General features: G+C 33.2%; 1 protein-coding gene across 4 annotated transcripts in view; it reads left to right on the forward strand.

The window, feature by feature from the left end:
- LOC131854019 (stromal interaction molecule homolog) overlaps positions 1-9,467 on the forward strand; it is a 59,837-nt gene extending 50,370 nt beyond the window's left edge. For 3 of the 4 annotated variants that reach the window (XM_059205143.1, XM_059205144.1, XM_059205145.1), the window contains 5 exons: positions 484-546; positions 5,860-5,953; positions 6,460-6,639; positions 8,461-8,681; positions 9,173-9,467. In XM_059205143.1, coding sequence (XP_059061126.1) covers positions 484-546; positions 5,860-5,953; positions 6,460-6,639; positions 8,461-8,681; positions 9,173-9,327 — 713 coding nt within the window. In that variant the 3' untranslated portion in view covers positions 9,328-9,467. Of the gene's footprint in view, positions 1-483; positions 547-5,859; positions 5,954-6,459; positions 6,644-8,460; positions 8,682-9,172 lie in introns of those variants that run through there. The other variant, XM_059205146.1, reaches the window with a different exon arrangement.
- Positions 9,468-11,948: the final 2,481 nt, after the last annotated feature.

Raw genomic sequence — 11,948 nt, forward strand, 5'->3', positions numbered from 1 at the left:
TCTTCCACACACCGATCACCCAAAAGTAAGCAAAGTAACACCACACTTGCTCACCTTTGCTCAGGAAAGTCTTAATGTGTTGTACAGTGTAGCCACGCACTCTAGAGTGTCTATTTTAATATTAAATATTAAATCAAATAATTTTCTTGTAAAAATACGGAGCGTCCTTTTTCTTCCAGTTCTTATTTTCAATTGAATTTTTCTTCGAAATTCGAAATTTAAGTGGCCACTTGTTTTTATTGATGGCCAGTATTATCGTCCTTTGCTCCCGTAAGCAAACCGGTGATACTAAGGAAGTATTCGGAGTACGAAACTGCCTTAAACCATTTTTTTTTTTCATTTTAAAGTAAATATGAATATGTCCAATTTATAAGTATTTTTGTTATGGCTGTCTAAATTAATAATAGCATCTATACTACTAATATATCATGTAACCTGATTAAAATATTTGTAATATTAGTAATGTTTCGCTTTCGATTTCAGTGCGTATGAGCAGTTCACAAGATGACCTGAGTCTCGGCGACGACGCATCTCTATGCGGCTCAGGTAAGCTGGACGATGTCTCCCTATATCATGAGCATATTGATTGAGCAATTGACTCAACATGAGCACTGTACCCACAGGCAACTTGGTTCCACACTCAACAGTTTTAAACACACACGCAAAAGTATATGAAAATTTTCTGATCTGTGTTATTTTGTATTTCTATTCTATTGTTATATATTTTTTTATTATTACTATTTTGAAGTCTTACTTACTTTAAATATCCTATTTACTTTGTTTTTTTTTTACATTAAAATAATAATAATTTGTGCCAAGTCTGCATCGCCTATTATTGCGCGACAAAACAAAAGTGCGTCCAAACATTAAAATAAAAATGTGATATCTCCATAGGGAGATATCACATTTTTAAATATACTTATAGAAGTATATTTAAATTTGTGCCACATACTTATGTAATCGAATTCCATTTAAAAATTAAAGAATATTATATTTTTTACTGTTTCATATTTACCTTATAATCCTAACACTATTGTCGAATTTTAAATTAATACAACTTTTTAATCTTCAAATAAATCAATAACGTATTCTACTCTATTTTCATATGGCATTTTCCTAATTTGTATATACGACTTCAAATTATGATAAAGCAATAAAAATATACATTTTTATAAATGCAGTTATGTATATATATTCAGAATTGTTATTGTATAAGTTTAGATTTTTAATGGTTCACCATAATTTGTTATCGTTGATTGTTTAAGCATTTTGGCAGAAATTCTCTCAGCTGCGCTAATGTTGATACTGCATTAATTTGTGTACTATCTGTTTTATTTCTTAATTAATATGTTACTTTACCATCTATTCTACAGTTCGTACAAATAATATTTATATCGAAGTTTATTAAATTTTATACTTGTAATCATTGTGTCATTCCTATTACTCATGAAGATATCAAAAGTATAAGCTTATTATTTTACAAAATTCTGAATCTTAATTGTTAAGATAGAGAATGTATTTTTTGTGTTATTTTTATAAGTAGTTTGTGTAGTCTATTACAAATAATAATAATATTTTTTAAATTGATATATATAAATATTATAATGCTCAACAACCTCGCGCAAATGGTTATATATATTCAGAATAAATTTTGGGCAGTAATAATAATGAAAAAGAAACAATAATTTGTATATAATATAACAATGAAATAGGGCTGTGTACCAGATTTTTTTTATCTTATTCCTCGTAGATCAGCTCAGTTGTATCTAATATAATGAGTTGAACTATGTATCATATCGCACGCTTAATTGAATACTGTATTAAGTCCAAAATTTGACTATTTGAACCTAGACTTTAATCTTAAAGTCTTAGAGTAGATTTCAAATATATTTATAATTATTGTGTTAATGCAGTATAATATTAAGGGTGTGATATATTTAATAAGTATTGTTAGGCATGTAATTAAATACAGTATCATGACAGGTTGAAGTGTCAGTTTGCGAATGGTGAAATGCTAGCCTTGGATGTAATATATATACACAAATGTGTTGTCTAAGATATGTTTAATTTGATTTGCATTTTGCTAACTGACATTGAGCTCTATGTTACTGCATTCAAATGGCGAACCTTAATTTTGCTACGTAGTGTACACTACGCTGAAAAACTAAGGTTTTCCTTTTAGAAAGGAAACTCTTAAGATAACTAGTATGCATTTTAGTTTTCTTATCAGACTTTTCATTCCATACATTGTCTATTTTTCTAAATTCATATTTTGATATAATCGGAATCTAAAGGATTTAGTGCTATATAAGAGCATTTGTTATTATTAAGGAATATGTAGTATTGTTGGTTTTGCCTATAAGCAGCTTAATTGACCAAGCATGCATATTCTGTCATTTGTACTGAGTCACGATAACTAGACAAACGAAGAGTTTACGTCACGTTTTCAAGTACAATGGGAATAGTTCAGCCCTTATATGGCGAACTTATTAGCATCCATGGATTCACCATACGGCTGCCGGGTCTTTGTTTGCCAGAGAGAAACTCCAAACTCTATATACATTCCTAACAAGGATGTTGTAGGTTTAAGACGACTCTTTTTGAAGTACATCAATACTCACTTTCTCTATCGTGTTACTTTTCCTACCCAGCCAAATTTTGCATGAACCTACTAATGTAGCTTCAGAGTCTTTTAGTATAGAATTTATTGCAGTTCTGGACAGACTAAGGTCTTTCAATACGTTATAAAGATTTTATATTCGATTCGCTTTCTATTTCTACAGCCTATAAATTAACATGTAATTATTATGACAATGTAATAAGTTAGAGATGACACTTTTTTCGTCTCACAATTGACAAAATAGGAATGCTAGATCTAGCTGCTTAACCGCCAACATTAAAGCTATACTTAAGTAGTACATAAGTTTTAATAAATAAATAGGTGTCGTTACCAATATTCGGATTGTTGATCTAATTATAACGAAACTCAATTAGTAATTAGGAATATAATATCGTTGTTAGCCTCTTTCGCCATGTAGAAGGCAGCTTTCTTATTACATGTAGATGGAAGGACAATAACTAAATAGGTAGTTGTTTTTTATCTGTATACTTTAGTTACTCTAGATGAATTATACATATACATATAACAAATGAATCCGGATATGATTAAATATTTTATGCATATATGAAATAATAACCAATATTACAAATGAATAGTTACACGAATTTTATTGAAATAACGTTAAATAGTCATCTAACATACATATTAAATTGTGTTGATAGCAAAATCAGTACTAACCGAGATGCATAATCTTATTAAAGATTAAAAGACATTTTTGGAAAATCTAATATAGTAGTTAGAAATGAATATAATAGCATAACTGTAGTGCTCAATTTTCCACTATCAATTGAAATTTGAATTTTGTACTTAAATATTTATTTATTAAATTATTTGTTATGATATATGTATATATATTTTATGTATATATTAAAAGATAACAATTTCTTTCTATTTGGCGCATATTACGATTTTTTTGCAGAATCAATAATCTTCTTTTATTAACTACATTTAACACTTATATCAGTATATTTTTTTATTTAAAATAAAATAATGCTTTTACAGTTCCTGATTTAGGGCTACTTTTATTTGATGCTACTAATTTAAGTTTCTATTTATTGTAATTTAGAAGTGATATAATATCCTAATATGTAATTTGATTTATTATTTTGATTTAATAAATGTTTTATGGAAAGTAATTTGCTATCACAATCGATGGGAAGCTTTCAGGCATTTTGTATTTGTGCATTTAGTATTAATACGATTTGAATGTTGGTACTGGAATTTTTCATTGTTATTTTAACATTTTTTTTTATTTTGGAATTGCTTTTTTAGGCTTTAGAAAATTATTAATGTCTAAGTACGTTATTCTGTTTTTTATGACTTTTACATTATTATATTACAAACAGACTTTCCTTGAAGGAATTATTGCTATATGTGACTCCATTTCTAATTGTCTATGGAAATGTGAATGAAATAAAAATATATTATTAAAGTTTTATTTCATTGACATTAATTTAGAAGCTTTAGTATTTATTTCAGGCCAATATTCAAATAAGTTCGAAACGTTTTCTAAATCAATTATTCAAAATTACACAGTACTTGTATTAAATTGTATTACGTCGCCACTAAAATGAAGCATGTATGAAATAATAAATGTTTTCGGAAATTCAACGGAACCTGCCTCATTATGTTGCTGTTAATTACCCAAGTGCATTTGCTTAAAATCATCAGTTTTACGGCGTATTAGAGGCATACATTTTCAAAATTGCGATAACTTTGTGTTTTATTATAATTGGTTTTTTTTTCATTGGTGTGGGCTTTTTGTATCATATTTCTTATCCTTGTGCATGTTTTTATAATTAAAAATACTATTAATACTTCAAAGCGTTTAGTTAAAAAGCAGTTTACTGCATAACTGAATAAACGCACGGTTGGTGCACGCACTTAATATTATTATTATTAAAAAAGCATCACTGTGTTTGCATCTTACTAAAGCTGTTTATGTTATATGGTGATTTTAGTTACTCTGTATGAAAGTCAAAATTGATATATTATAAATTAACGCATTTAACAGAAACAATTTCCAAGACCGCACTGTATATTGTAAAATATAATTATTAATATTTAGTCAATATATTTTTTACATATTTACACACAAGAATCTTTATTTTGTAAAGTTTTAGCAAGCTACATGATATTATTTTCTTTTGCACGTTTGAAAGCCTTTTACGATTGTGATTTTGTTTTATTTTGCCATTCTCCAGTCCTGACTACCATATATCCTGTGTTGCAAGGTTTTTATCATAGACTAGATTTGCTTTCAGTGTTTTGATATGGCAACAGTGTGATGGCACGATCGAGGTAAGATAATTAAGTTAGATACGCTTTATATATCGACTAAAAATCGCTATATATGCTTTAATATTAACCAATTATTTTATTACAATAAAAATATGTGTAGATTATTTCATACATGCTTAGGTCAAGTTAATATAAATTTGAAACTATTCTGAAACATGTAAAGGAAAGAGATAGCGTATATGACAATACAAATAAAAACTAAATACGAACAAAGACGTCATACGATAATGAGGCTATCGTATGACTTCTTTGTTTGTATTTAGTTTTTATTTGTATTTTCATTGCTGTCATTTAGAATATGCATTATTTAATATTAAATAAGAAATTGGTATATTTGCAGTGTTACATTGAAACTTTATTTGAAAGGATTATTTTTAAATATTTACTCTTCTTCATAACATAACATTATACACAAATAAAAATTACATGAAATAGAACACGCGATAGCAAGCGGTATCTTATATTTGAAAGTGATTTCGGGAAAATATTTAATTATAGAATTATAAATATTTATTAATTACTGTTGTATAATAATTGTGAATACTGCAAACATGATTATTTCTTTTAGTACTAAGTTTCATATGGAAATGAAGCCGGGACAAAAGGAACAAATGGAATATAAGGTTTTAATAACCAACATTAAAATATTATCGTTTCTTTCATATTTCGTTCACACAATTTTATAAACGTTATAAAGTAACATGTATTCAATGTTACTTTACGGGAAACGATAATAATTTCTAAAATAAAAGTACATAGTAGTCGTAGTTTACTAAAGGAAAATAGCCCATGAGTTATGAATAAAATAATTTACATAATATATTTCACTATATCAGTGTAATTTTTTTAAAATTGTATAAATATTTGCTGAGCAATCTATTTTTATTGAAATTGATAGTGTAAAAATGTAATACAATGAAACCTATGTCCATTTTCAGTCGCAGACAACTTCGGTTGGAGGGAAGATTCATCGGGCAGTGAGGAGCCTGAAACTCCACATTACCCATTGGATCTAAGACTTGCCGAAGCAAGGTAACCTAATCTATATTAAGGAGATTGCAATAGTGCTTGTGAGTGAGGTTATAGGTATGAATGTCTGTAGGTCTCTGCATAACCTTGTACGTTTTTTATCTTACACTACAGGTATATTAATATTATAAATTTCCTTTGTAGTAACATAAAAATATTAAATTCCTTCCTTTTAAATATTGAAGGATGCAAATCCACGATGATTTAAATTTTCTACGCTGGGTTTAGAAAAATTACATGACGTTTGGAGGTCTCTAGTCTTTAAAGTCTCTGTGCATGAGTTGTTTTATCAATTTCTACCGCCAAGCAAATTGAATGGTAAACTGTTTCTTTATAAAGGATGCGATGCTATTATGAATTATATGGCATGTTAAATTGGAGGGTGCAGAGGAATAGCACCTTAGTTATCAGAAATTATAAGGCACCGCAAGCACATGTCGTTTTTGCTGCCCTTCAAATGATTCGTCACCTTGGTTATCCATTCCACCTAAATAAAAATATATAATTAGATTGCAGTTAGAAGAGCGGCTCGCACAAGAGGCGCGAGAGAGACGACTAGAGGAGAGGCGAGACGACAAGAAGATGTCCACGGAGGAGTTGCGAGTGAAGAGTTCGTTCAATGATGTGAGAAAAAGTCCAGTAGACGACAGACGGAAGGACCAGGTGCAGTTCGTGCTCGGCGGTGACAAGTGAGTGGTGAATTCTTGTACAACATATTCACGAGATCTGATATTCGGTAAATATTTAATCAATCAATAAAAGCTCCAGAAAGTTCAATCCAAATGAATTGGAGAGAAGTAAAGTCTTGTATGAAATTTGTAATTTTTCAGCTGTTTTACGCATGATTATACTGTTTTAATTTCGACGCAGTCATTATTTATATTTATAATTAGTAAATCACGAGATTTTATCTCGTTTTATTTTTATTGAGTTCCTGATATTTCGACAGTGTTTCAATCACGGGTAAACTCATACCAATCAATTAACTCATTGGATCAATTTTAGAAGCGTGGACTGTAGGTTGCTGTTGCAATATTAAAACCACCTTTTCTGGAGCAAACTAAACAAATATTTAAATAACTTATTAATTACACTGAAAATCGTTTGCGTACAGCAACGTATCGTGGACAAAACCAAACAATGGTGTCAAACTATAGACTAAAAAGATAAAAAAAATATTTGTTGTTGTGTGCCTTTTTTTTTTTTTTATTTTTTAACGTGTGGAAAAATCTTCAACAAGACCGTCACCCCGCCGGAGGGATGGCGAGGTGGTGTGTAGGACTCGTACCCACTAAAAAACCACACGGTATACCTCGAGGTGCCGTGGGCCGAAGTCCGGGGTTCGCACTTGGCACTCAACCCAGACTTCGGCGGCTTGGCCTGTCCTGTAGATGTTGTAGGACAGGCCCCCTCTCTCTGGTTAGGGTGCTATGGCTTGCACCCTACCTTCTCGTGGAGGCGCGTGGGTACACGCGCGCGCCTCCAGGGGCCTGGTTGTGGGGTGGTGCCTCCCTCAAGGCATGCACCCCGGCCCCCGTGGGGGGTAGACTCGGGACGGAGTTGGGCTCGTCCCGACGTCTGCGCCTGGTCCTCCGGCGGCGGATCATTGGGGCGAAAGGATCGTACTCCCGGTCCCTCTCCGCCGCCTCCTTCTGCGAAATAACTTCTTCGCAGAAGGTGAGCACTGCCAGCCACGACCCCTCGCTCCTAACCATTGCCCGAACTAAATTGCGAGAGGTCGGCCCCCACTTCCGCGACCAAGACGCGGCGCTCCTCTGCGAATGCAGGGCACTCCTCCAGAACGTGCTGCGCCGTGTCTTGGTCGCATCCGCACTGGTGGCACATTGTTGTCGGCTCCCTCCGTGCGATGTTACACAGGTACCGCCCGAAACACCCATGTCCGGACAGCACCTGCGTAAGTCGATAAGTCAGCGGCCACCGTCGCCTGCCCATCCATTCTTTGAGAACTGGACGGACAGCCTCGACGGTCCTCAGGCCGGCCGTAGGGTTGGCCAGCCTTTCTTCCCACTTTTCCATGAGGACACGTCGGAGGTGGGATTTCCGTTCCCCTAGTTCCACTCCAGAGGGCTCCCTTCCTTGGGCCCTTTCGTCCGCGCGCCACTTGTACAAGGACGCGCGGGAATCCGCTACGAGATCCCAAGGTGGGGAGCCCGCGAGCAAGCACGCCGCCTCTCTCGAGACGGTGCGGTACGCTCTGATGATGTGTTGTTGTGTGCCTACACTTGTAATATTTCTGTCGATACTTGAGACCCTTCCATTAGTTTATGTCTCCATTGACATAGATTTAAGTTAAGTGTAAATCAGTTAAATCAGTCTACGTCCCCGACTCCGCGTCGCCTGTACGCGTTATTAATATGTCATGTAGCACAATACCAATAAACTTAATAATGTATATACTACAATAAATAATGTATTATGTAGCGCTACAATAGAAACGACACTGTCGCAGCTGTTCATTTAAATAAAGTCAATATGTATGTACGCGTCAGTGTGAACTGGACGGGCGAGGAGGTGTCGCGGGGGCTGCAGTCGCAGTCTCAGCCGCAGCTGCGGGCGTCGGTGCGGGGCGCGGGCCCGCTGCCGCCGCCGCGCCGGCCGCTGTCGTCGGGCGCCATCGTGCGCTCGCGCAGCTCCGACGTGGTGGCGCTCGCAGACGACCCGCGCCCTCCGCCGCGACACCCCTTCACTAAACAGAAGACGCTCGCAGAAGGTACTTTACTTATGCATAGATTTCGTTTTTACTTTGTTCGTCGACGATACTCCACACTGAACAGAAGACGACAATTACGGTTTACCTACAAGAGGACCGTCAGCTGGATTTCAGTTTTATAATAAAAACTTCTACAGTGTAAATGTATTAGACAAATAGTAAGAACAGATATCTATTATTCTTTTTTTTTTCTAATAGTAATTTTGTTTACATATATGTAGTTTCAAAGAAATTATGGGATTTTACAAATAAACCTTGGAAGCATAACATTTAACTGAATGGAAAAGAAATATAAGATTCTTGGACAATTCACACGGCACCGTTTAGTCCTATCAACCTGTAGACCAGCAGATAAGCAGGGATTTAAACATGTTGCAGCACAATATTGAGTAATCAATTTTATCATTAAACATTAATTTGATGGTATCAACAATACTATATAAAACTACATTGTATCGAAACCCATATGAAAATAACAGCCGTTTTCACAGGTCAAATCCATTCTGACGCTGCAACACCGACAAGTAACACACCGCCAGAGGAGGAATCCACTGATTCTTCGCTTATGGAAGACGAGAACGTACCAAAAGCTAGAAAGCGACGCATCCATCTCCCATTCGGCAAAAAAGCTAAAACGCCCGCGTGACATCCCTGCCGAATGGAGCTGCGATCGCCTCGCTCCCAGCCACAATAAGTTGCGATTTTTATGGAGTACATGAAGAAAATACACATAGATATATCGATTATAATAGTCATGACTTAGCGTTTTAGATCGATATTAATTTATATTATATATAGCCTTGTACTTGTTTCAGTCAGTATCAGTCGAAGTCGTTTCCCAGCAATGATAACTGTTTTAAATTTTACATATATATGTTTTTATATTATTTTAAGAGCACAGTCCACTGTATTCATTATTTAAACTCAGTGCTACTTAAATAGTTAATATATAGTCCCAGTGTAGATTTCTCCAGTTTTTTCATATCCAGTATTCTTAAAGATTTCTTGGTCTTGTGTACTGTATTATTTATTTTTTTAAGTATTTATTATTTATTATTCCTTTTTTCTTCAATGTTTTTTTTCTTGCATAGTATGACTTTTGCAATTGTACCAGTTTAGATGGCGCTATTAAGAAATTTCATTACCTTATAAGCTTATTAAAATGCTTGGTCATGACTGGTTCATGTTTAATTATGGCTGAGCCATTCGTATTGTCAATTTGCAATAAAAATGCCTAATTATAAACATTATAATTATGACATCGTATGTCTTCCTAGAAATATTTAGTAAACTTTCTAATATATATGAACTGACTATTCAATTATCGTGTAGTTCCCGAAATTATTTACACAGTAATTTATCTATTGACTGAATAATTTACTCCAATTTTCGACGCTCGTATAGTACTATTTTTGCACTTGATTAATGTTGCTTTTAGTTTATTATTAATTTGTTGAAAATGTAAACAAGACTATTAAATCCAGCTTTGTCGTTTAGTCAATTGATCAATATGACATATTGAAATACATATCTAAAAGAAGCATCTTCTTCTTTAATTGTCCTCCAATACAAGAATTTCTGTAGAATCTCTGGTTATCACTATACGCAGTCCTGTTTACAATTTGAGCAATTTACAATTTACGTTTGGACTTAAATCGTTTTAGTTATTCTAGAGTTCACTATTTCCCCAATGTATATATAATTGTAGTTACTTATCTTTGTACATAAAAGTGGGTGGTCACAAACGGTTTTGAAGTATTACGATTTCAGTTATCGTTCTAATTAATGATTTAATATAGAAATCATTAGTACGGGTGGTATTGTAATGTTAGAGGAAGATATTCCTTAACGAAAATATGCCATGGAATGCTGTCAATTTGGAATGTTTGTCTATGAAATCCATCTCCTTAATTAACAATGTTTTACCGCAATTTTACTTATTGAATCTGATTTATGTATAATTTTGGTATGAAATGCCATTAAAATTTTATTGTTCATTACTATTTCTGCTTTCTTTTTTTTTTTTACAACTCATGTGATTTGTATAAATAATAAAAATTATTGCCTATTCCATTATTCGTGAGTACAAAACAAAAATGACATTTCCCGTCAAATTATGTTGTCATTACCATTATGCATGTGGAGGTACCACATGCATAATGGTAATGACCAATGAATTTTAATTTGTGTCCCTATTCAAGTTATGCTAAAATACAAACTATTTTTGTATTGTCATATTAAGGCAACATTTCACTTATTAGAATAAATTGTGACATGTGACTTACGGTTAGGTACTTATTTTTACGCTATTATGATCTCTATGGAATTATCTAGAATAAATTATCTTCTCGATATTTCCAACGAGTATACGTTTGTGTTTTAAATAGCTCAATTTTTATTTTGTTTGTGGCTTGATGTGTTGTGTATATATAAAAAATAATGCTACCTGTAAGTCATTTTGTGATAAAAATAATTTTGACCTATTCATGTAATCACGGTCTAAAGATATTACTAATTCTTGGCATATCGCGTCATTCCCTGTCCTTTGTATAGCGATATTGTTCTTAGCTGTACGTAGATTAATTTAAGGCTATTATGGTGCTAATTGAACATTTTCAGACTGAAAGACAGTGTATGGCTCAAACTTTTTATAAAAATTATTTGATTCACTGTTATTAGAAAAGCTAGTCCAGAGCGAGAATATTTAGCACTGGAAAACGATCTTATACGAAATCATAAGACTAAGCCTTTATAACAAGCGACTGCAATATTTGCTTGACAATGTTTATTGGCTATTTTACCAGCTTCCTCTGGACTTAGGTTTTTTCGCAATCATTTGGATTTGATATTATAAATCCCATGATTGAGATTTCGTATGTGAATAAAACTTAAAAACAATAATACTTGTGTCATTTGATAAGATGCCATATTTCATAAAAACTAACAGGAGTGGTTGCTTGGGCACTTTTTTTTGGTGTTTATTTAGTGTTACCATAAGCATCAAATGTAGTGTTGAAAAAAAACTTGTTAATACATAGAAACGGTTCTATCAAATCGATCGTGTGTATTTAAGAATGCATGTACTTAAACGAAATTACTAGTGGTAATTGCGAAATACCCATATTATTGAGTACAAACATTTATTGACATATACATATGTCAAAATATCATTTTGACATGAATTTTAGTCATAAACACAACTAAATAAATGGTTTACTTTGTGATAGATGTTACTTAATTCTGATTGACTATGGACTTATTTCTACC

This window comes from Achroia grisella, unplaced genomic scaffold, assembly GCF_030625045.1.
Source record: "Achroia grisella isolate CSIRO2021 unplaced genomic scaffold, CSIRO_AGI_Agris_v1 utg918, whole genome shotgun sequence".
NCBI lineage: Eukaryota > Metazoa > Arthropoda > Insecta > Lepidoptera > Pyralidae > Achroia > Achroia grisella.